Below are 23,515 nucleotides of genomic sequence, written 5' to 3' on the forward strand. Positions count from 1 at the left end.
TAATCAATTTAACTGTTTGTCATATTTAGTAAAAAGTATAATTTAAAATGAAACACATAATCTAACCCCTATTCTGTGTTAAGCAGAATGATGGCTGGTAATACCTACCTAACAATTTCCAGGTACAATAATTCCCAAGCTCTCTATAAAGCATGTGGAATCATTAAAAAAGAGGAGGAAAAGCTCATGTAGTGAATACTAGCTTATCAGATTGCAACTTAGCTTCCAAAGATTTCTGAGTCTCTCTGACAATCTCTTCGTTTCCACTGCTGCCAGCCATGTTTAGTATGAGTTGCTAAAAAAATCAGATAATAAAAGCAGAAAGATCATCTAGCAACATTTCAGTAATAATCATTATAGTCATTATAGCTGAAACCGTCATCCTCAGGGAAATATTTATCAGCCATATTTTCAGTATTTTGATACATCTCCCCCATATCACCTTCATCTTCGAATTCATCCACTGATCCCATCTCATCTTCATTTTTGTTCTCAATCTTGGACGGTAAATTGTCATGTTTATCTAGGGGCGAATCAAATCGTACTTTCTTCTGTTTCTTGAGACCATCGGTATTTTCCTGCGTATCCTGCATATGAAAGAACATTTAAATGAAGTCCAACATCTTGATTTAAAGAACTATAATATAGGTACTATTTTCCAAATTTGTCTTTTAAACATGTTGAGATAAAGCAATGTCAAACTATCCAGTAAATCAAGAATGAAATGTCAGGCAGGTAAAGCAAAATCATTTAGGCCTATTTGCATAAGTTTTTCGATAGAGAGGAAAATAAGAAGAAAAAATGAAATAAACTTCTCCCATAAGCTAATTTTAGACTGTAGGAGAAGACAAATGCCAGCCAGTGTCCTAAGGATATTATTGGTTAAGGAACTAAAAATAGAAATATTTTTATTGGGAGGCATAAAATTACAATACCCATGATATTTTTTGCACTCTCCTATGATTCTTCATAATAAATACTTTCTCTTTTTAATTTCTTAACCAATGCCCTTAGCAATATTCGTAGGAGAAAAAACTTATTTAAACTTCTTATTTCCATCCCCTGTAAGTTCTTAAAGAAGAATTTATCCAAACAAGAACCTAGGTCCTCTTTGGACTTAAGAAACACTTGTGAAAAAAAAGAAGATAAAATGAATTGAAGGTCTCTAATAAGTTAAAATTAGCTTATGTATCCGTTAAAATCAGGTTTAGGAGAAGCTAAATGGGATAACCTTCTTTCTATAAGTTAGCATATGCATAACCTAATTTTTAACTTATAGGAAATTTATTCATTTTATCCTTTTATTTTCTTCTCTTTTAAGTAGCTAATGAGAAGTTTATCCAAACAAGGTTTTAATATGAGATATTTTCTTGTGTTGGTGGAACTCAAAAAGTATCAATATTATTACATGCATTAAAAAGAAAAAACAGTTCTAGAGAGAATTACCATTTCATCAAACAATTCATTCAGGAGTTCAAAATTGACTTTAGATTTGAGACCCTGCAAATTCTACAAGCAAACAAGTATTGTCAGTAATTTATTAACAATTTCAGAAGATCTTATGTGAATAATTAAAATGAATCTAAAAAATTTGACCAACAAAGCTGCACGCACATAAAAAAACCCTAAATCACAAAAAATCAGAGATCATCTTTATCTAAAAAGATGTCAACAAAGAAGCCTTAAACCTGAATTCTCAAGGATTTGAAATTAGAGTTCCAAATGATAGTTCTATCGTCCAAATGGACCCTAGGGAGCAACAGTTCACTTTTGAGTTCCTTTTCCACTCGTCTGTTCTGGACAGTTACAAACCACCCACCTAACAGTGGATTGGGCTGAACCGTGCTGATCAAACATACCATCAGCTCTAACAGGCCAAGTCACCCAAGCACCCACCCAGCAACAATCCAGCCAATCACACATCAACATCCCCTATCAACTAGGAAAATATGCATTAAAAGAGAACAAACTCCAGAAAAATTTAATAATCAGATCCTACTAGAAAATACAAAAACAAATATCCTCTTAATAATTATAAATGTATCATAACCTAGTAATTTTTGGATTAACCTAATCCCTTGATCCTGGGGTTTTACAAAGGAATCCCATGGGATTTTTAGACTATGTATACACACACAAGCATGACTGATTCAAAGATGAGTTATGCATAATGCATTGAAAATTTTTCTCTAGCCAACAAAAGATTTTTCCTTTGGCACGGAACAGAAGTGAAAGAAAGCTTTAGCAACCCCAATAACATAGGAAGTAGAAGTAAGGAGATGACAGATGACGGACCAATAAAAAGAAAAGGGAGGAAGAAAAATAAGGAACATGACTCATGACTTATTGGAGCATGTATGCTTACGAACATTTCCTTCCTTCCTAAAGCAGGTCCCAAAAATTGCAGACTCAATCGAACAAGTTTAAGTCAAACTGTCAAGCAACAACTATCCGAAGAGTTTAAGCTAGTGCAGTGCTATTGTGTCAGGAACAATTTATACCTCAAATTCCCCCTCACGTGTAAAATCTTTAGGCTTGAAGCCAGGAAACCTCTAACCTATTGGCCATAAGCACTTCGATATACCATGTCGAGGACCAACTCTTCTAAAATCTTATGCTACTAGGTACTAGCCAAAAAATGGTCTATAACTATAAATCGAACATGAACACCATAAATTCTAGCTCATAAAGATATTGGATTTCATGATCCATCCTAAGCATATAAAATGCCTGTGATACTTCTTTAGGTGAAGTGGTGAGCATCTAGGTGAGGTTGCCAATCAAGATATATAGGGGGCAGCAAGCAGCAGCTGTTTCTGTCACAAAAAAAAAAAGAGTACTCTAATGGCTGAGAATTAATTTGAATCAACCACAACAAAGGCAGCCAGTCAGCCACAATGAACGTGACAGCTGTGGCTGCAATAAAAGCAGCTAGGGTTATTTCAAAATAGAGGGAAAAATAACTTTATTCCTCATTTCAAAAGACTGCACATAACGTCAATATATAGACTAAACTACATCAATGTTAAAATCTCCTAAAAAAAGAAACTAGGAGTTTAAAAAATACATACAACCAAGCAGAATATACAGGACATATTACAAATATACAATGTATTGGGCTACAAGAATATCTAAAGAAAATGTACGTCTCTTGTTGAATAAATACCCTTTTTTTATTAGACATTTGGCCAAAGGCCTCTGCAGCAGATTGAGCTGGCCTTGTATTTTTTGCCTCATAGGCTCGTTTCTGTCTCATTTCCTGCAATAGTGTATTTAACAAACAAAAAAATTATACGCTTGAAGTCTTGCAGTAGTTTATGCAGCATTAATGATACTATGTAAACAAAAAAAAAACAGTGCATAACTATTGGATCCACTCTACGAAAGCACAGCCATTGAAAAGTATATCGAGGAGTATAATCAATTTGAAAATAAAGCAGTTAAAAAAAATTCTGTCAATCACAAATATATTTTTCAGTGGTAATTAGCACTTTTTACTTGCACTGGCCATGAAGTCCCAATTTTTTATTTCATAGCAACTAATTCCAAACTAATGCCCATGTTAGTAAAACATGAACGACATTATAAAGAATTGAAACACTTCGACAATTGAGTAACTTATTTTATGTGATCTTCATCAATCTAACCATTGAATTGTGAGAAATACAGTGTTCGTGAATATCAAATTTCAAATAAATTGGTTATTGATAAGCCAAAATCTAGTAGTCAGTTTTATAAATTATGGAAATCATATTTATGTTAATTAAATGATGTACTAATAAAGGATTAAAATCAAGTTGACATGACACTTCTTGAAATAATTTATGTAATGAGAGATAAAAATCTAACAGTGGATTTAATGAAATATTTATCTTAAGTTACTTGTGGTCTAATTTCACACGAAGAACCTCACAAGATTCAGAAAGTACCTTTCTGGATTTTGCCACAGCTTCAATAGAAGATGCAGCAAGCTCTCTTGCCGCTAGTATATCCTCCGAACAGTTTTCAAATTTTGCCTCAAAAGCTTTCTTGTTAGCTGCTGCAGCTGCTTCCTTGGCTGCCTGCTCCTGAAAAAAAAAGGAAGATTGAGTGAGATCCGTGCAGATTAACCTCCCAAATAAGCCTAAAATTAAACAGAAAACCAGGAACAAACAAAAGTACAAGCACCCAGTTCTGAATTTGAACTTCTAATCACGATAGATAGTGGAAAAAAAAAAACTTAACAGACAACTTGATCTAGCACTATTAAAAAGAAAATAGTAGATAAAGTTATCTGTACCTCAAGATACTCCCTATTTGCTGTTTCCCACAGTATCTTCTTGATATGCTTCCCCTCCTCATCATGAATGTACAAATCAACTTCTTCATCATCAATATCAGATAAAGTTTCTGATTCATCTTCTCTATGTGAATCATCATATTTACCATCTTTAGTGGCCTCATGCTCAACATTAGCCCCTAAATGCATTTTGAGCAATTTAGGAATGAATAACTGTAGACAGGAAATCTAACAAGCTAGCAAGAGTGAAAGAAATAACACCCACCAATACTTTCTGGCACATAGGCAGGCAAATCTTCTTTGTGGCTCTTAAACTGATCATTTGATGCATTCGCCAACTAACCAAAAGAACCAGAAAAAAAAAAGTATATATCTATATATATATATAAAGATTTGAAGGTTGCGTTAGTTTATGGCTCTTCTAAAACTTATCAGCACCATGTTGTTTGGAAAGAGATGCAGTTTCTGGAAATTGGAATTAATTTCAGATGCCCAAATACAGGGCATCATTGCCTTAAGATGGGATGGGTTTCATATAGGATAAGTGCTATATTAAAGTTAAAGCTTCTACTTGGCCACACTTTTGTAAATGCTGCTATTCTGAGTATTCTTGCTAATGAGGGGTTACATTATCATGGTAGTGATTAGACAGTGTGTGAACATGCACATGCAATGAGTATTTCTTATTATATCAAATGGCTCATTTCTAAGGCGTCTCTTACACTTTTGCTGGATTCATTCAGTTAAAAGTAGAATATTAATTGGATCTGATCAGTATTATAAAAAGACATTAAAGTATGGGCATGGTGTTCAAGTATGATATTGGGCACCAGTATGTTTGTCTCTGGAATTTGTGACCATAGATTCTCTTCTCTTCCAAGATGAAATTCAAAATTTAATGGAATTAAAGAGGGTTTTATAGCCCCTACTTAGTTATTGAATTGTTTGTTTAGTGTTTCCAATTATATCAACTTTATTTAGCAATTTAACTATAAAGTCAACAAAAATATTTTTGCTTCTTTGTGTACAAGACAAGCCCTAGTGAATATTGCGAATCTTTTATTGCACAAAAACATGGATACTTGCAAAAGGAAATGCAAACTACCACACACAAGACCTAATGAAGGAATACTTACAGCACATGCTTCATCGACACTCTCCTCTGGAAGTGTTTTTTTAAGTCTTTCCCTCTCAGCACGCTGGAACGCAGGAGGATCCAAACCACCACCAAGTCCACCAGAGAGCTTATCAAACTGTGAGTGTATCAATCAGCACAACAGTAAATGTCAAAAAGCAGTGTGGCTAAAAAACTAAGCAACTTGACAAGAAAGAAAGTACTCACATCCTTATAGCATGCTTCACATAATCCAAGTGCAAAATGGGTCACCCCACTATCCTCCTTGTGCTCACACAGTAGATCTTTTGAAATACATCCTTTTAATCCACCTTCTGGCATTATCGTTGGATTTTTTTCATGCTCTTTTGCCATTGTATTCAACTCCTCAACCTGTAACCATAAAGGTTGATGAAAATTGTCAACTTACTGTCAAATCTTAGATAGTGAAATTAACTACAAGTCTAAAACACACTCAGTGAACATAAAAGTTCAAAATTCAGTGTAGAGCTTTGATAATCACATATCAAAAGACACCATGGCGTTAAAAGGAGGTGGAAACATACTGTCAAGCTAGAAGACTCTGTATCCTCAAATTCTACCAATCGTTTGGTTAATGTTGCTTCACATACATGGACAATTTTAAGCTGCGTTGAAAATTAGAAAATCAAGGGACACATAATAAAAGAAAGATATTAAGGCTCAACTAATATACTTGAAATTTAGATCAATCATTGAGTGAAGAAACAAATGTGTAACTAGTCTATGCATAAGATCATGCCATATGTTACTGCTAATATGAGCATTCTCTCTCTTCAAGAACAAAAATGCTTAAATGGAAACAGAATGACAGAAACAATATAAAAATACAAAGGAAAATTTGTATGTCATTTACAATTATAACAGGCACATATATACACAAGCATAAATCACCCTTGGTGCAAATAATAATAATAACTAAAGGAAAGATGGGCATTGCCGTGCCTGTCTATCCACATTTTTTGAAGAAAGACATAAAATAGGAGAGAGGGAGGAGGTTGAATACAAAACGAAATAATGTACAGTTATATTTATAGCAGTAAAAGGATAAAATAGGGTAAACAAATGTGTACACTATTGTTATAGGGAATAAGACATAAAATAGGAGAGAGGAAGGAAGTTGAATAGAAAATGAGAGAATGTATAGTTATATCTATAGCAGTTAAAGGGTAAAATAGGTAAAACAAATAGGTAAAATGATGTTTTTACTATATTTCAAAGTTTCTCAACCAAAATTGAAAATCAATTGTATTAAAATTTTGCACTCATAATGCTAGTCAATATTTGTCTTCCCAGTTTCTGTCTTTTTATACCTCACAGGGTACTGTTCATCAAACAGCTGCTCACACACCAACAGGATGAAGTTGCCGGAATAGTCTAAACAAAATTTTTAAATAAACTATGGATAAAGCATTGAGTATTTTCCAGATTATCGATTCAGTAATGATTATCTTCAACAATTATGAGGCCCTGTATAGGTTATAGAAAATACACTACAAGCAATAATAAAATCAATCAAAAGATGCAAAACTTTAGCATAACTTACAATATCCGGCTTAGAGCACTTAATACCATGAGCAAGAGCAGATATGTATAATGCTGCACCGCATAGTCCGCTAGGTTTCCTCCCTGTCTGTTTTTAACATTAGCAATACAATAGGAATAATAAAAAGAGTTCATACTTTACGTCCCAAATTAATGCTTTCTTTTTGTCCAAACTAAAAAAATAACTAAGAAAATGCCAGAACATGTTAAGAAACCTGCATCCAGTCACGTTTCATGCTTGCAACAATGGCCAGTGCAGTATCCGAAACAGCCTTACTCCCTCGCTTTAACAAATCTACATGACATGGCATCAGTCTAATTATTTCTCCTTGCTTAAAGAAAAACAATGGTTAGAAATTTTAAATAAAAAAAATTCTTAAACCTAACCTGGATTGAATATCTTTTCATGCTAAAAACATACAAGTTAGGTCGTCTTATTTATTTATTCTTTTATCAAAAGAAAAAATATATAAAATATGAAGGGAAATTGTCTGAACTAAAATCACAGTAATTTAGATTCATTTTCAAATAAACATTAATCACTTAATAGTGAGTTCTTAATCATGGCATGCACACAGCACATCATTTGTGGCTCTAACATAAAAATGTCTATCTTATTTTTGCAGAGTGAAAAATTCATTCGAGTCTACTGCAAATAACCTATATATCCTGCAATACAATGAGATTATCCTATACACCAAACATTTTAGTTATCCTCTTACACAAACTGAGCTGTAAAAAGAAAACACTCACTCTTGGTATATCTATGAATAAAAAGACTTGGATCAACAGGCTTTTGAACAATTGGGTGCTCTCCAAGCCTTAACACTTGACAAAGCTGCAAGAAAACTGCTCCTAGCACATAACTGCACAACAAATTCATGAACAGGAACAAAGCAACATTCAGAAACACAAAAAAAAAAAAAACAGGGATACATTGAGATTAAATGAACTAAAATATGGGGGGAATATAACCAATGTCAGACTCCAGTAACAAAAGAAAAGCATACTCACACATCTGTCCTTAAATAATTTGAAAAATCAATAAGAAGGTATGGTTTATTGTTGTGCCTGCAAGAAAAATATAATTTCAGCATAAAAAATAAAGTGCTGAAAAGAATATAGATACAATACAACCAGTCAACCAGACTCATTGCTCTTCAACCACAGTCGTACAACATTATTCACTGTCAATTACTACCAGATGGGGTAGACAACTACAAGGATAAAACAATAGCATAATGTTTTGTTATAAATCATGCCTAGACAAATTATTAACTTCAAAATCATTCTTAATCGTCTCACCTATAGTTTTTCTCAGTCTCCCTCTACCCCTAATAACTGAGTGAACTTATGATGGATTCAAAACTGAAAATGAATTAATTATTTTGTAAATTGTATTGATGAAAAAAGAAAATCTGATAGAGAAGACTCCTGGTGATCTCACTCTATCTCTATAACTGAAAAACCCTCATTATTCTCTCTCCCCTTCCCTTATTCTTTATAACTGACTCAGTACATGTCATTCTCTCCCTTTCTTGCTAGCTCAGCCCCCTATTTTGTTGCTTACGTCTCATATGGTAAATTTGCCAAACCTTCGGCCTGTTTTCCACATTTTGTATCAGCTAACCCAAGTCTTCCTCTCAAATCTCAATTCCTATCACCTTCCATCATATCTACCTTATTTATTGCAGCTTTTAATAAGCTATGAATCATGGACTCCAACACAAACACCAAACGCAAGACAGACACTCCAACATGACTAATGTAAAAAATATAGGACATCAGTGTGTGTGTGTGTGTGAATCAAAAGTCCCAAGAAACTTGGTATACTCTTCCAAATTCCCCCAAAATCAATAAAGTCTTCCCTAACTTTGTCTATATGCCCTCCCATCCAAAGTAATGGTTTAGAAATTTGAAGCAGTTTCCCTACATCAATTGGAAATGCATTCATAAATTGAAATCAGAAACTCAAGCATTCATCACAGATCAACTTAAGAACTAAGCTATGTCAGTGTGTCCTCTTGTTTCAACTTCTACACAGGCTATATGTGCACACACCCTAATTTTATATCTAATCTAATGAATCAAGAAAAATAAAATATGTAAACACGATATAATATATGAATTAAGTCCACCACGAAAAAGAGACTTATACAACAATTCCACAAAAATAACAACTATGAACCTACATGCTAGCCAATCATTAGTAACAGACATGCATTCTTAATATTTAAAGTAAGAAAATGATACAAACAGAGTAATATCAATTTAAGAAATGATAAAAAAATGGTTTGAGGTTTATATTAAGATTATTATTTGAACAGATTTAAACAAGAGATCTTCAAAATCTTCACATCACATGGTTACTAATGGGAACAAAAAAATGATAATTGTGAGAAGTATCATGCAACACCCATGCCAAAGAGAACTCACATACCGGAATGCAATGTAGAGACAAGCAGCATGTACTTGTTCTGATTTACGTCCACGGGTGAAATTTCGCTCAAGCGCTATCTTCAACAGGCAAATTCAAGGATTAGTTAAATCAAATAACAAACCATTTTCAAAACATGTACAAATAAATAGAAAGCAAGTTTAAAATGAGTAAGTAAAAACTGGTCCATACTTTATAAAAGGTCAAAGCTTGTTCAGCCATATGTTCATCATTAACTCCAAGGCCGAAACTTAAATATTTAATTTCATCATAAGCTGTGAATTCAAAGAAAATAGGCACATAAGAACATAAATAACTACATGTATGAAATTATTTACAGCAATCAAACTGATCGTTATATTATGGTGAAGTGCTAAAAAAAATGATCCAAATTTCTCTTCTATACATGTTTTCCCTATAATGATAAGGTCATCCTCCTGCACAGTATAAATTGAGAGCATTGGCTGTTCTGAAGATTAAAAATATTACATTTTCCCTATCTTGGGATAAATATGAAACATTGAAGTTATTATTGGACCACGACTTTGAAATGAACTAGGAACAACCAGAAGAAAATAGCAGAACTTGACAGATTTAAGACTAACACAATAACACGTTCAATAATTCTCAAATATACGATGAGGTATTCTATACCAAATGAGAAAATCAATTAGTATTAAACAAAAAAAAAAAATTTTGGAAACCATCATTTCAATTACATCCCGAGTGTGAAATCAGTCATGAGACTTAAGAAAGACATACCTCTATCTAAAGTCCTTTGACGTGATTCAGAGTACTCACTTTGAACTGTTCTTACATAATTGCCTGATAATTTACTCTATGAGACACAAGGAAACCATATATGAGAAACAAAAAAACATGAAAAACAAGAGTGTAGAATGAAAAGCAAAAGAAATGCTCATGGAGAAAACAATTAAACTTGTCTTCCTCATAAGTCACCAATATCCCAGAAACTTTGGTTCAAGCACCAGACCTATTAATGCCTTTATAATGTTCTCCATTGACAGAAGAAGCAAATAATGAGCCACAATAATATCTTTGGCGCATGTTAGAAGAGTGCTATATATGACCTTAGGAGAATTTGGATCCTCTACTTTCCCCTAAGAGAACGACATTGTCAAATTCTGCAGGAGAAAAGATACCATGCAGGTCTCAAATATAGGACCTCATGGTGGGATCCATGTATTCTTCCTTTCTCTCTCAAACCATACCCACAATCAAACTTAAACCTCAAGTAATCCAAATCCCCATCAGTCCTTCATAGAAGTAGCTCAAGCCTCTTTCTCCCGTGACATGATGTTGTTAATTTAAGAAAAAGAAAATAAAGTTTCAATCTCCCAGAAAACCACCTTAGCTTGTCAAGCTTCCATTACCTGCCCCGCTGCATTCTTAACAAATGAAGGCTCCTCGGCAAAAAAGTAATCTTCCAACACCCTCCCACAGCTTCCACAACATCTGAGAAACAAAAATACAAAAATATACATTAAATAACATCGGAAGTTTCCTCTAAACATTCCTAGAACCTGATTAAATATAATAAACAGTTCCAAATTCAATTTGTACAATATCTCACTCATATCTTATTAGAAATTAAAATGAAACTAAGAAAAGAAAAAGTGTCATTCCTGAATTAATGTCGAAGCACTAAAGATACTCACAAGAAACCATCATCTAGTCGCTCGCCAGCGACATTTTTGGCACAGTGACTGCAGTACACCATTGTGATCGATACAAATCTGCAGAGTCAGTGAGATGGAGGCATTGAAAATGATTGCAGAACACCAGTGAAATAAGATGGAATTGAATTTTTTTAGGGAATTGGGATAAAAGTTGAACAGGGTCAGGTTTTATCATTTAGGGGAGAGGTAAATTAGTAATTAAAATTTATAGAATTAAAATAATAAAAAATAAATTACTGCACTCATAAATCAGTTGATAGAAACTATACTATCTTAATCAGAGATTCTGAACAACTGATGCAAACTATTTTAATTTCATAAAAATTGAGTCCCAGTCTTGGAGAGCATAGTATACAGCATGATCACTCCATTAATTCACCAAAAGGAAGAAAGAAAGTGTTTTAGCTTTCTTATGCCCTAATACACAATCATTTTTCACCAGCCCAATTTAATTCCAACCAACCATAGCCTAAGCTTGCAATGCTTTCAAGCCAATTTTTATTCAATGACAAATTGATAAAATTATGGTGACTGGTGCATCAATCCAGACACCGTGGGTCACTCTTCATGGGACATGTTTACAACTGTTCATCAAAAAACTAAAGCTCCCTTGAATAACTGAATTGTAACATCAGTTATCACCTTTATCTTCACAGACCACAACAGAGGCTAAACCACATGAATCTTGTGACTTTAGATCAGAAGCAGAAGCATTGGCATGAGTCCCAATCTGTCAATATTAGATTACACCATCAGAAGAAAAGTAGCACTCAATATCCATCAGACCCAGTTTTTCATCTTCAACTTTTTTCTATTCTTTTGGGCAAACAAACTACTACATTAATTCACTAGCCCTAACATATACAAGAAGCTGTTTCCTAGTGATTTATACATCACGCTAATAGGACAAATTCAACCAAAAAGAGTTAGAATTGAATGATAGAAACAAATCAAAAGACTAACTTTAATACTTTTCTAACTCCCGATAACCCTATTCAGGTTCTATCTACAATTACCAATAACCAAAATGCCATGGAACCATGTGTATGGTAACCTACCTATGTACATAGTACCTCTGGTACTTCTTTCTCATTAATATATATATTATTATCTTTGCTGATCAAAAAAAAAAAAAAACCAAAATGCCAATAATTTAAAATCAAAGACTTAGAATGTGCATATCTCTCTTTTCATTTGTGTTATTTCCTTCAACATTGTGCTTCCAGTATTGATAACTAAGGCATTCCTAATTGAGCTAAACAACTTTGGTTTCAGCTACTAAAGCCCACGATGTTTGTACCCTTACAAGTCTTTTTTTTTCATGGATCTGTCTAGCAATTGAAGTATTTATCTTCGAGAGGAAAGACAGTTGCCAATAGGTTTCTGCTTCTATTTAGACAGTAATAAAAACCTTCAAATTGTTAAGTAGTTTTGTAGGTGTCTAAATTCATGTCCTTTTTTGCTAATGTTCATTGATATTGACTATGGTTGGCTCTGGCAAAAACTTGAGAGAATCACAAATTCAAGAATGGGAAGGGTACAGGTACATTTATTTTCTGAGACCAGCTACTATTAAATTCTTGAAGGATTTTTATTTATTTATTTGACTGACATCACCAGTATCAATCTAACATTAAATAATCAGGATAAAATAACTAATGAAGAAATTTTGATCAGCACACAAAACACAAAACTTCACTTTCCCCCCTCGTGTTGATTGAAATCTTCAAAGTTTAACCTTGTCATAAAATTGGCAAAGATTACAGTACATATTCCAAGGAACGCAATCACAAAAACAACACTACGCTCAACTACTTTACTTTTGGAGATATAAGATTGGTCTAGTGGTGAAGAGAGAGGAGAAGAGGGGAGAGGTCGAAAGTTTGAATCTCCACTAACAAAAATTAACAATCCTAACAACTAACATTTGCCTGTAAAAAAAAAACTGCTTTGCTTCTCAATTCAACACGATGTAAATAATAAACCAACAGTTTTTCATTTTTCAAGCACTCTCTGTTCCAAGTCCAATTTATTATCCGTAACGGTCAACTTGGACAGTTCCATTTGTGTGGAGCGAATTGCGTCATTACACAGAGCACATAAACGGAAGCACAGTGAAAGTAGAACAACGAATTCTAAGGAGAGAGACTTGCCACTAAACTGAATCTCCTTTCACTTGAAATTCTAGCGGTTAAAAAATTTGGGGGGAAAATTAAGTGAGTGAGTGAGTGAGTGAGGGTTCCTCACACTAACTAAGCAGTGGTACGATGCGGTTTCGTCGTGTTCCTTGAAATTGGGGGAAATTAGTGACAAATAAAGCTGATGCAGCCACAATTGAGGTCGTGTTGCAGTCGCAAACACTTCAAAGACTTTGAAATTGCGGTCAAAATCGCAGTCGTGGACAGTTTATTTTTTAATAACCTTAGGAGTTAGTAAGCAGATTTGGAATTTCATTGATCCAATAAATGACTAAACATGCAAGGAGGGGAGAGAGAGAGAGAGAGAGGACCTGGCGGCGGCGGTGGTTTACGGTGGCGGCGGCAGTGGTATCTGAGATTGGAACGCAGGCGAAACGAAAAACGTGAAAGAAAGGCAACAACAGAGAAGGGACTCGAGAAAGAAGGGATGAAAAGTTAGACGCCGAGAGAGTGGCTGAGGGAGGGAGGGAGGGAGGGAGGGAAGGAAGGGCGCCGCGCGCACCTGTTTTATAAAAGTTATAAAAAAAAGTATATATATTTTATTTTATGAGGAAAATTTAAAACCAATTACGCTACTCTGTCTTTTTTTTTTTTTAATGACTACTCTATCTAATATCTTAATTACTGATGGCTGATACTGAGATAAAAAAATCTTAATTACTGATAAAAAAATCTAATATCTTAATTTCTTACCGTAATTACACCGATAACAATGTGATTTCGTGGTAAAAAAAAAGATTTTCTATTTTTTTATTCTTTAAAAAACTTTAACATTTTTGTTTTCAATGAATTTTTCATTTATATTTTTAATTCCTTAACTTTTTCTTTTCTTAGTTTTATGTCATGTTTGATAAAATTAATTGATAAGCGAGCTAAATCTACTTAAGAATATCTTTAATAAAAAAAATCATTTTAAATTATGGAATCACTTTTTTGAGTCTCACATTGGATCACATTTCCTTCTTTTCCTCTTATATTTTTCATGTTAGTTCCCTCTTAAATTAGTTAGAAAGAGACATTTAAAAATAATATTTTTTTAAAAAATGAGGTTTTGAGAGATCTTTCCTTAAAATCCAACCCCTCCAATGTAGAGATGAGATTTATTGAGCAAGAATAGTAGTAGATTTGATGGATAAAGGTTCTTGAGTTCAATAATCTCATTAAATATGCTTTTATAAGTTAGCTGGAAGTTCATAAGCTACAAGTTAGGAACTAAAAAGCTAGAAACTAGTTGATTTAATTTAAAGTATTTGATCAAACTAATTGATAAATTTCAAATGAAAAAAAGAAAAAAAAATATTTCTAATATTTAAATTTTATTTCTAATAACTTATGTATCATCTTAAAAAGTAGGATGATGAATTCTAAATTTTTGTATTATAAAAAATGATAAAATATTTTTTTTAAAGTAAAACTATATTAAATAAATTTTATTAGAATTATAGTGTTCAATATTTTTTAAAATATTTAAGCACTTTATTAATAATATTATTTTAAAAAAATAAAAAAAATGTGTTTTTTCTTTATAATTTTTCTTAAACATTCAATTTTTATTTATGCGATAATAACTTTGATGTATATGTCTCTCACTTGTATACGGCGACAAAATAGTTGTAAGATTTTAAATTTGATATACTTAGAATTTTTACCTTTAAGGAGCGATACAATGATGATAATTGATGAGTTGAATGTCGTTTATGTCATGTGTATATAAGAATCTTAAATAGTTTTACATTATCATCAAATCGCAATTCACTATTTGAATTATTTTAAGGTAATTATTTTAAAAATCAACAAACTTATCATACATCATGGATTGTGATTAAATGACTGTATAAAATTTCTTACGCTGTGAGTGTATGTCCCTTATTCTCATTATTAAATGCTATATTCATAAAGTTAAAGACTAATTTTGTAAAAGCAAAAATGATGAATTTATAAATGAGCTAAACAAGCAAAGCTCAAGCTTAATATTTTTTTATAACCCAAGTACAATTTTTTAGTAGGCATGGCAACGGAGACAGTTTTTGCTTATCCCACTCCCGAAAACCAACAGAGCTAGAAATTCTGCCCCACCCCCCCTCCTCGCACCTGATGGGGGTCGATTTTCCTCACCCCCAAAATACACATAAAAAATTTATATATAAATAACAATCATAGTATATACACTTATATATATATATATATATATATATATATATATATATATATATATATATAATAGGAGCAGAGGCAGGGGCAGGACAGATATCAATATTACCAAAACTACCCCTACCCCCAAATTTAAGAACTATAGAAAATTTGAACCTAGTCAACTCAGTTTTCCCCCATCAAAATTGGGGTGGATTTGGACAGATATAGATCCCGTTGTCATGTCTAGTTTTTAGTTAACATACATTAAATAAATGAGTCAAGTAGTCAAGCTTGAGGAATCATTTTTTTTTTCACAAGCCAAGCTCAAGCTTTAAGAACTTGGCTCAACTTTATTACACCCCTAGTTAATGGTGTCATAATTTGTGGTGATTTTTTATCGATAAAAATACTTTTTTAATTTTAATTTCTTTAAGAGTGATATGTGCCAATCTAGAATCATTAAAATATGGAAAAAATTATCACAATTCCATCATTCATGTTTTTTTTTTCTTCTTTAAAATCGTCAAAATATGTAAAAAAAAAAAAAGGTTAAACCATACCAGACAAATATTTTGACAATTTGAAATTGTCAAAAATAATTGTTTTTAAATTAAATTAATAAATTAAATTTCACCTGTTAAAAACTATTACAAATTGTGAAACCATGAACATAATAAATAAAAAAGACTAAAAATAACTTTTTGAAAATTTGAGCGAAAAAAACATTTTTTAAGGACTGAAAAGAATAATTATCCAAATTTAAAGTTCTAAAAACATATTTAAGAATTAAGCCTCGTAAATGAATTAAGTATTAAAAATGTGTATCACAATCCAATGATTATTTGAAAAATATCAAGGATAAAAGTCTAAGTTTAATTTATGATCTGATCAAATGTTAGATAAAACTTATTTGTTCATATCTTTTATGGACTTGTTGGTTTCTCATCTAATAATTAAAATGTGTCTAAATTAATTTTAATTATATTATTGGTATAAAATATTTATTCACTCAGTAAATGAATAATCGATACTAGAAAGCTTGATTGATCTCTTTAGTAAGTCTTCTCGCAACATATTTTTTTCATACAAGATTCAAATCCGATATCAAATTCAAGAAAATTAAATTCAATTTCATTTGGATCACGAGTTAGTAAATTAACATTTTTCATCAGCTAACATGATATAGATCTGATTTGCTACAAAATGTTAGTAAGATTATTTACAAATCACACTAGTAATCAAAATTAATCCATCTTCTTTGTCATCATTTTTTTTGGTCAATAAAGCCAAGAGAAGTATCATCAAAGCACCATGAGGAACAAGGCACAAATAATGAAGCAAAGTCAATGAATGACCGTTGGACAATTAAATATAATGTTCATGGAAAGCCTAAGTTATGGATGATTGTCTTTGCTGGTTTAATTTATCTCCTCCCTAGTTTTTGTAATCTTCTATTTATTTATTAACGTTTTAGTGCCGTGATTATTAAAAATTATGGTGTCAACCTAATTGAGATTATAAGAATTTTTATGATTAGAGAAAAAAGTAGGTTGGTTTGCTCGTGAGAGACCTATGACTTATTTCGTTTAAGGTCTCATTTGGTTTAATTCATTTAACAAACATGCAAGATTCAAATTTTTTAAAAAATCTTTTCAGTTAAATAAGTCAGATCAATCTATTTAGCAACAATATATTTTAATAAACATATAATTAATATTATAATTATTTTAATGAAATTATAAAATTATTTTAATGATTTGAGGATTGAATCATTTTAATATTTAAAATAAGTTAATTTCTATAAGTATAAATGAGTATTAGAAAAAGAACTATTTTCTTCTTGTGAGACTTAAAAGATTTTAGTTGCCTATCACATATATACCTTTAAATAAGTTAGCGAATAAAATAACTTATATAAAGGTCGAAGTCAAGCCTAAAAATAAATCCAAACTTACGTCAAAATTAAGTAAACCCGACCAACCCCAACTCAATTTCCACCCCTAATTTTGATGCATTTGCACAGCTATCTTTCATAAAAAAAAGTTATAGAAATTTAGTTACTTTGAGAATCAATTAGTTTCAATTGTGTTCTTGAACTACTTACTTCATAAAGGTAAAAGTGAATTCAATAGTTTTTCTAATTTTGCAACCGACACAATTTGATGCTATTCTAATTTAGATGGGTTATTATAAAAATTTAGCGATAGCTATTATTTTAACAAAATCGAAGTGAAATTCGTGCCTAGTTAAAAAAAATAGAAATTTTCTTTTAAAGAAAAAAAATAGGAATGAAAACTCAAATCTAATCTAGCTATTTATAAAATTACCATACATATATCACTATTATAATTTAATACTTTTTTTAAATAAATTTATCTATAGCTACTTATAAAAAAGAAAAAAAAAACTTTTGCTTATAAACAAATTAATTTATGCATAAGTTAAAATTAGTTTTTTTTTTCGGAAAAACTTATATGCATGAAAGAGTTTCTAACAGTTAATTTATGCACATAAATTAATTTCAACTTATAAAGAAACTTATTTTTATTTTATTTTCTTATTTTCTTTTCTTATAAATATTTATAAAGAAGCTAATCAACCATGCCTAAACAGCTTGGCTATGATTGTTACAAGTGCAACATCAAAACAACTCTCATGCATGTTATAAACGTGATGCAAATTCTCTCAAAGTTGAAAGTGTCCAATCTTATTAATCTTCCATGCCATGATTATTTTCACTATTATTATGCATTATTCGTGCTTCGGTGCAATTCCGATAATAATGGGGAAATAAGTTAGCCTAACCACATAAAACTCCAAGTTGAAAAGAAGAAGAAAAAAAAAAGATCGTTTATTGTATTATAACCAAAATTTCAGTAGAGTCTTTACGAGTGACCAATTCAATATGGAGAAATGCAAATGGTTATTACCTGCACTGTTGTTTGCGAAAAAATTTATCAGAGAGAAGTTTTGTTAGCAGATTTTTCAGTCTTCTTGAGGATGGACCAGGCTTAAGCACACCATAATTCTCAGTTCGCAAACCTGAGCATGCTTTGTGTTTTCCACCCTGAGAGCACCATCCTCCATAGGAAAATTTCCCATGATACCTCTTCAGAAGTTCTCTATCAATTTTATCAAGAACTGGATCATTTCTCTTGAATTTTCTGGCAAACGGGCGGCTAGTAAGAACCATTCTCCTATAATCCTTAAGCCCTAGAGACCTAGGGTGTTGTTTTGGAGGGTTGTCCCAAGTAATGTAGTGAAGATCATGGTTAACAGTTGTGTTCTTGTAGTCTTCAGAGTTGCATATAACTGTTTGGAAATATCCTTCTGGGGATGACACAAAGTTGGTGTAGTAGAGGAGGAGGGTCCTTGGCAAATTTTCCCACCCCACTATGCAATATTCTGCAAAAGATCTTGATAGTATTGTCCAAGCTGAACCTGTGGATTTGGGGGGACATTCAGAATGTTATCATGTTATTAGATGATGCAAAATGTTACCAACGTAGATTGTGTCATGCATGTTTAGAGGTCTAATGATTAACACAATCCAACGATGTAAGTGCATAATTGAATTCACATTAGATTGATCATTCAAAATCACATTGAGTGTGTATTTGGATGAGCATTGACAAATTTAATTTTGAATGTAATTGATTTTGATTAAAATTGATTTTGAATTAATGTGATTTATGTTTGGATGTTTTATTATATAATAAAGTTAGGAGTATAATGCAATACAAAATTCTGAATTTAATGTAGAAATTACTCAAAGTTGTTTCAACTCAAAATCACTTATAGACCTAAAATCAATTCTAAACTCTTATCCTACATGAAACCAAACACATAAAAATGTATCCAAGCAGTTGTATATAAACATTCTTAAATATAGATAGCTATACTTTTACTGTTTACACAAATTGGCAAGGAGCTCAATGCTACCTACTCTTTGCCCAACCTTTTTTTGGTTCCCCACATCATAATTTGTTCACTACTGTTATGGCACAAAAGTCACATTTTGCACGCCAGTTTGTCTCTAATGGGGTAATACTTACAGTTACAGCTAACTAGCAAGATGTTACTTGGTTGATTCATTGGCACAAAAGAATATCTCAAAAAATAACCCTTAGCCTATTAAAGCTTTTATCCTTCTGCATATAGAACTTGCATGAAGTTTTAACAGAAATAATGAGTTGAGTTAAATTAATATACCCTAACTAAACATTTGTTTTTTTGCTACATATCGAACTACTATATGTCAGGCATGGAAAAACAGATCATTTATCAAAATGAATTTGGTACATCTAAAGTAAAAAAAGTTAATTTCAGAGGAAAAATGCAGAAATATAATCTTTGATTAGAAAATCAAAGAATGAGATCGTAATAAATACATACACAGGTATTATAGTTATTAAAATCTACTTCTTTGATTTTTCAATTAATGTATGACCCCTTACTTTCTCCTCTAAAATGTACCTCTCATTCTCAAGGAGTCAAATCTTAAAAAAATTATGAGCATCTTCACTTAAAAAGGATTTGAATCCTCAAGTGCGGGAAAGTTAACCTTATTTATCAAACCGTTAGATATTGTTTTCAGGAAATTTTCAAAATCTTCAGTAAGACTAGCAAACTATACATAGAAAAGTTAACAATATTGAACAGATTCCTTTTCGGGTCTACGATTTAACAAAAAGAAAAAGGATTACCACTTTAAAAGACTACCAGAAAAAGATTAGCCAACTGTCCTTGTGTGTGTCTGAAATTGAAACTGACACAAGACAGTATTGAAAAAGATAAGCAAAACATAACAAAAGTGAAAATAGGTGTCATTAATGAATACATATATTCACCGTCCAAATACTTATTTATTGCACAGTGATTCTCTACAAGCAAGAAATCAAGCATTGATAGAATCAACAACTTATCTAAAACTAAGGCATTGTACTTGTACATGTGCACCTACTAGAAGTGGACACTGCACACTGCACACGGCATAACACCACAAACTAAATGCATGACTTCTAGGAAGTGACATTTGTATTTTTCCAAATTCAATGCAGAGCTAACCACTGCCATTCACATGAAGCATTTTCTTTGCCTTGCTATTTTCCAAAATTTCACTGATCTCTCTATGTAAAACGCCAAACCTATACAGTATAATAATCCTTCCATTTGTGTAACTAAAATGAGAAAAGTTTATATTGTTAGGTTCAGTTATATAAATTTTCCTGGGCAATATTTATTGCCACTTCCGGGTCTATTGTTTCTCTTGTTCAAAAATGTTTTATAAAAAATACCCTTCTTTTTTTGTTAATCAAACTAATAAGTTTGAATTTTTTTATAAAATCTAATTACACAATAAAAGTAGTAATAGGCTCATTAGAATGACAATACACACTCCTTTTTTTTCTTTTCTGATTCTATTTCAATTTGATAACTTAGAAACTATCATCTGTTCATATCTAAACTTGGGTACTTGTTTCTTTTTTTTGTCATGTTCACGAAAATTCAGGGTTAAGGGCTAATTAATTGTACTAGGCTAATGGCTAAAGAAGAGGTTGTGGAGTTTCACTCAACTGACATGGGTAGATAAAGTTCTTGAAGCCACATTATGCACATCAATGCGTAACTACCACCAACCATTTAATTACCTTCCGTGACACACGGGCAATAATTGAAAGGGACATTTTGTTAGTTCCAGAACAATGATAGTTTAACCCTAAATCTCTAGATTCAACCAAAAAAATATAAGTTCCGATGGCTTATAGGTTCAGATGTGTGGTTTAGGTTACTTCATTAGCTTGACTTCATCATATTAAGAGAATACTTTTTTCTTGAATGTTCTAATCCAAAATGCTATTAGTAGCTGATCAATACACATGTTAAACACTTAAACTAATATACACCAATGAGTAATTACAAGAAGGGAAATATCAAATTGAGATAAGATCTAATATAAAGTTGAAATCTGGGCACTAACCGACAACAATAAATTATGACATTGATATATGCACCATATATTATGGGACAACTCATGGTCACTGTACTCAGATTTCAGAGTATCACATGGTCCACATATATGCCATTTGATTACTAAGCGAAAAAGGTCAAACAAAAATACATATATATGCGTGTAATGAAAGGAATCAGAGGATTCTGGATGCACTTGTGCACACACATAACAGCACAATCTAGAACAAATAAAAAAGAGATTAGGGAGAAAGAAAACCTGTGTAGAGCTTAAAAGATGTTGGAAGACTCCTTTGCTTAATAACCCACCAAATTTCTGATTTATTAAGGCTATAAAGCCCCGGATCTATGATTATTGGCTTCCCTCTCTTATTGCTAAAAATGGGTATTTATTAAAAAACTAAAGTCAGGATTTTGGGCAAATCATGAGGCATTAAAGAGAAAAATCTAATTAACCAATAATACCACTTACAATTTCCAACCCAATTGACTGCTATGCTGTATGAAATTGGTACTCCTTGGCAACCCAGAAAACGCCTGGGTTAGATCTGGTAGTTGAAAGAGGTGTTCACACACACCAATTTGAGTCAATCATTAGCATATGCAATCAACACTAGTAAGATTAATTCACAGTTAAAGAAAGCGTAAGTGACAGAAGAAAGAAAGAAAAAAACAATTTTGATGTTTGTCATCAAATTAGAATAGGAGTTTCACAATGGTAATCTGTATAGTAAAGGTTTGTATTAAATATCAAACTCCAATTTTGATTTGAGGATAAAACCAATGCCGAGAGAGAGAGAGAGAAATAAGAAGAAGCAACAATCCAATTGGATAATCCTAATGGCATATCATATCATTTAAGGCCACTCACCATACCATCTTGTGTAACCAAGGGATAATCAGAAGCACTAAGATTAATAAACCAATCCCATTGGCAAGTCCTGAGAAGCATAGCCATAGCATGGAGAGTGGTAGCAAGCATGGTTGGTCCTCTATATGTGACCAAATTAGGCTTCCCCACAACCCAAACATTCCCAACTTGACCAAAAACAGGATCACTAGCTACAAATTCTGCCACAGCCTTATGTTCAGCCTGTGGAGCACCATAATCCACATGGATCAGATAGTAGTTCCCTGGATGATACAGCACCCTCATCAGCCTCTTGAGCTTCACAACATCTCCTTTTGAAGCAGAGATTAGGTATGCAAAACTAACTGGATAGGCCCTGCTGCTATTGGGGGGTACACTGAAGTAGTTCACAGGTGGCCTCAGGGTGGAGAATTGCATGGTCAATCTTGTGGGGATGAAGAGGAGAAAGAACAAGATTGAGGTCACCAAGAAGGAGGCCATGAAGATTTTGAGCCCCATATGGGAGAAAAGTGCAAAGAGAACATAAAAGAATGATAATTTTGTGAGAGAAACTGAGAAGGGAAGGTGGTAGAAAAGGCTAACTAGTAAGTATTTAACGGAAGGAAGGTTGTTCAATGGTTAATGTTGTTGGGACCTATGTTTGGAGTGTTAAGATGATATTATAATTTTCCTTTCAAAAAACAAAAGATGATATTATAATGTGGGTGGAATTTGGAAACTAGGGAACTTTGTTTCACGAGTTATTCTTTTATTTCTATAAGATTGAATTTTTTTTTTATGTTTGTTATAAAATAATTGTTGTTAAATATTATATATATATATATATATATTAAGATAATCAAAAATAACATTTCGATGTTATATTTTCAGGAAAAAAATATTTCTAAGATTAAAAAAATAATCTATGCAACAAATGTGGTTCACATCAAATATTCGGGGGTTCCTTTCTTTGAACTCAAGGCCTCTATTTGTCAGTGAACTGTCCGTTGAGATAGAAAAAAGTGGATTCCAGTGAAAGCACTTTATGCATAACATCAATATTATATTATTATTACTGCTGAGCTAGTTGCTATGTCAAAAAGAAGAGGTAGAGACTCGTATCGTGTGCTACTTCATGTGTAAAGTGGATATATTCCTGAATGAAACACTTCTTACTTTAGCCCACTTTGGTTTAGTTGTAGGCTTGTACATGGTGCAAAAATGAAAATGACTCATCAGCCTGTGTCACT

At 32.3% G+C, this 23,515-nt stretch overlaps 2 protein-coding genes across 5 annotated transcripts; both read right to left on the bottom strand.

The window, feature by feature from the left end:
* On the bottom strand, window positions 1-13,811 carry LOC100817609 (transcription factor IIIB 90 kDa subunit). Of its 4 annotated transcripts, XM_006598893.3 has the most exons (20): window positions 13,624-13,802; window positions 11,757-11,844; window positions 11,094-11,171; window positions 10,809-10,890; window positions 10,177-10,252; window positions 9,607-9,689; window positions 9,418-9,494; window positions 7,992-8,048; window positions 7,731-7,843; window positions 7,193-7,272; window positions 6,979-7,065; window positions 5,960-6,040; window positions 5,622-5,786; window positions 5,416-5,532; window positions 4,545-4,617; window positions 4,280-4,458; window positions 3,930-4,067; window positions 3,167-3,259; window positions 1,447-1,509; window positions 1-587 (listed from the first exon to the last, which is right to left on the bottom strand). In XM_006598893.3, the coding sequence occupies exons 3-20, from the start codon at window positions 11,153-11,155 to the stop codon at window positions 342-344; spliced, it is 1,872 nt and encodes a 623-aa protein (XP_006598956.1). In that variant the 5' UTR covers window positions 11,156-11,171; window positions 11,757-11,844; window positions 13,624-13,802; the 3' UTR covers window positions 1-341. The 4 variants fall into 4 exon arrangements, with proteins under 4 accessions (XP_006598956.1, XP_014624562.1, XP_006598955.1 ...); XM_014769076.2 differs by lacking the exon at window positions 11,757-11,844 and having other exon boundaries at window positions 1-578; window positions 13,624-13,811; XM_006598892.3 differs by lacking the exon at window positions 11,757-11,844 and having other exon boundaries at window positions 13,624-13,811.
* A 4,470-nt stretch (window positions 13,812-18,281) lies between these two features.
* Window positions 18,282-22,952, bottom strand: LOC100818137 (beta-glucuronosyltransferase GlcAT14A). The gene is made up of 4 exons (XM_006598894.3): window positions 22,292-22,952; window positions 21,888-21,963; window positions 21,675-21,790; window positions 18,282-18,886 (listed from the first exon to the last, which is right to left on the bottom strand). Exons 1-4 carry the CDS (start codon window positions 22,782-22,784, stop codon window positions 18,372-18,374), a joined length of 1,200 nt encoding a protein of 399 aa, XP_006598957.1. The 5' UTR covers window positions 22,785-22,952; the 3' UTR covers window positions 18,282-18,371.
* Window positions 22,953-23,515: the final 563 nt, after the last annotated feature.

This window comes from Glycine max, chromosome 16 (assembly GCF_000004515.6).
Source record: "Glycine max cultivar Williams 82 chromosome 16, Glycine_max_v4.0, whole genome shotgun sequence".
Taxonomy (NCBI): Eukaryota; Viridiplantae; Streptophyta; class Magnoliopsida; order Fabales; family Fabaceae; genus Glycine; species Glycine max.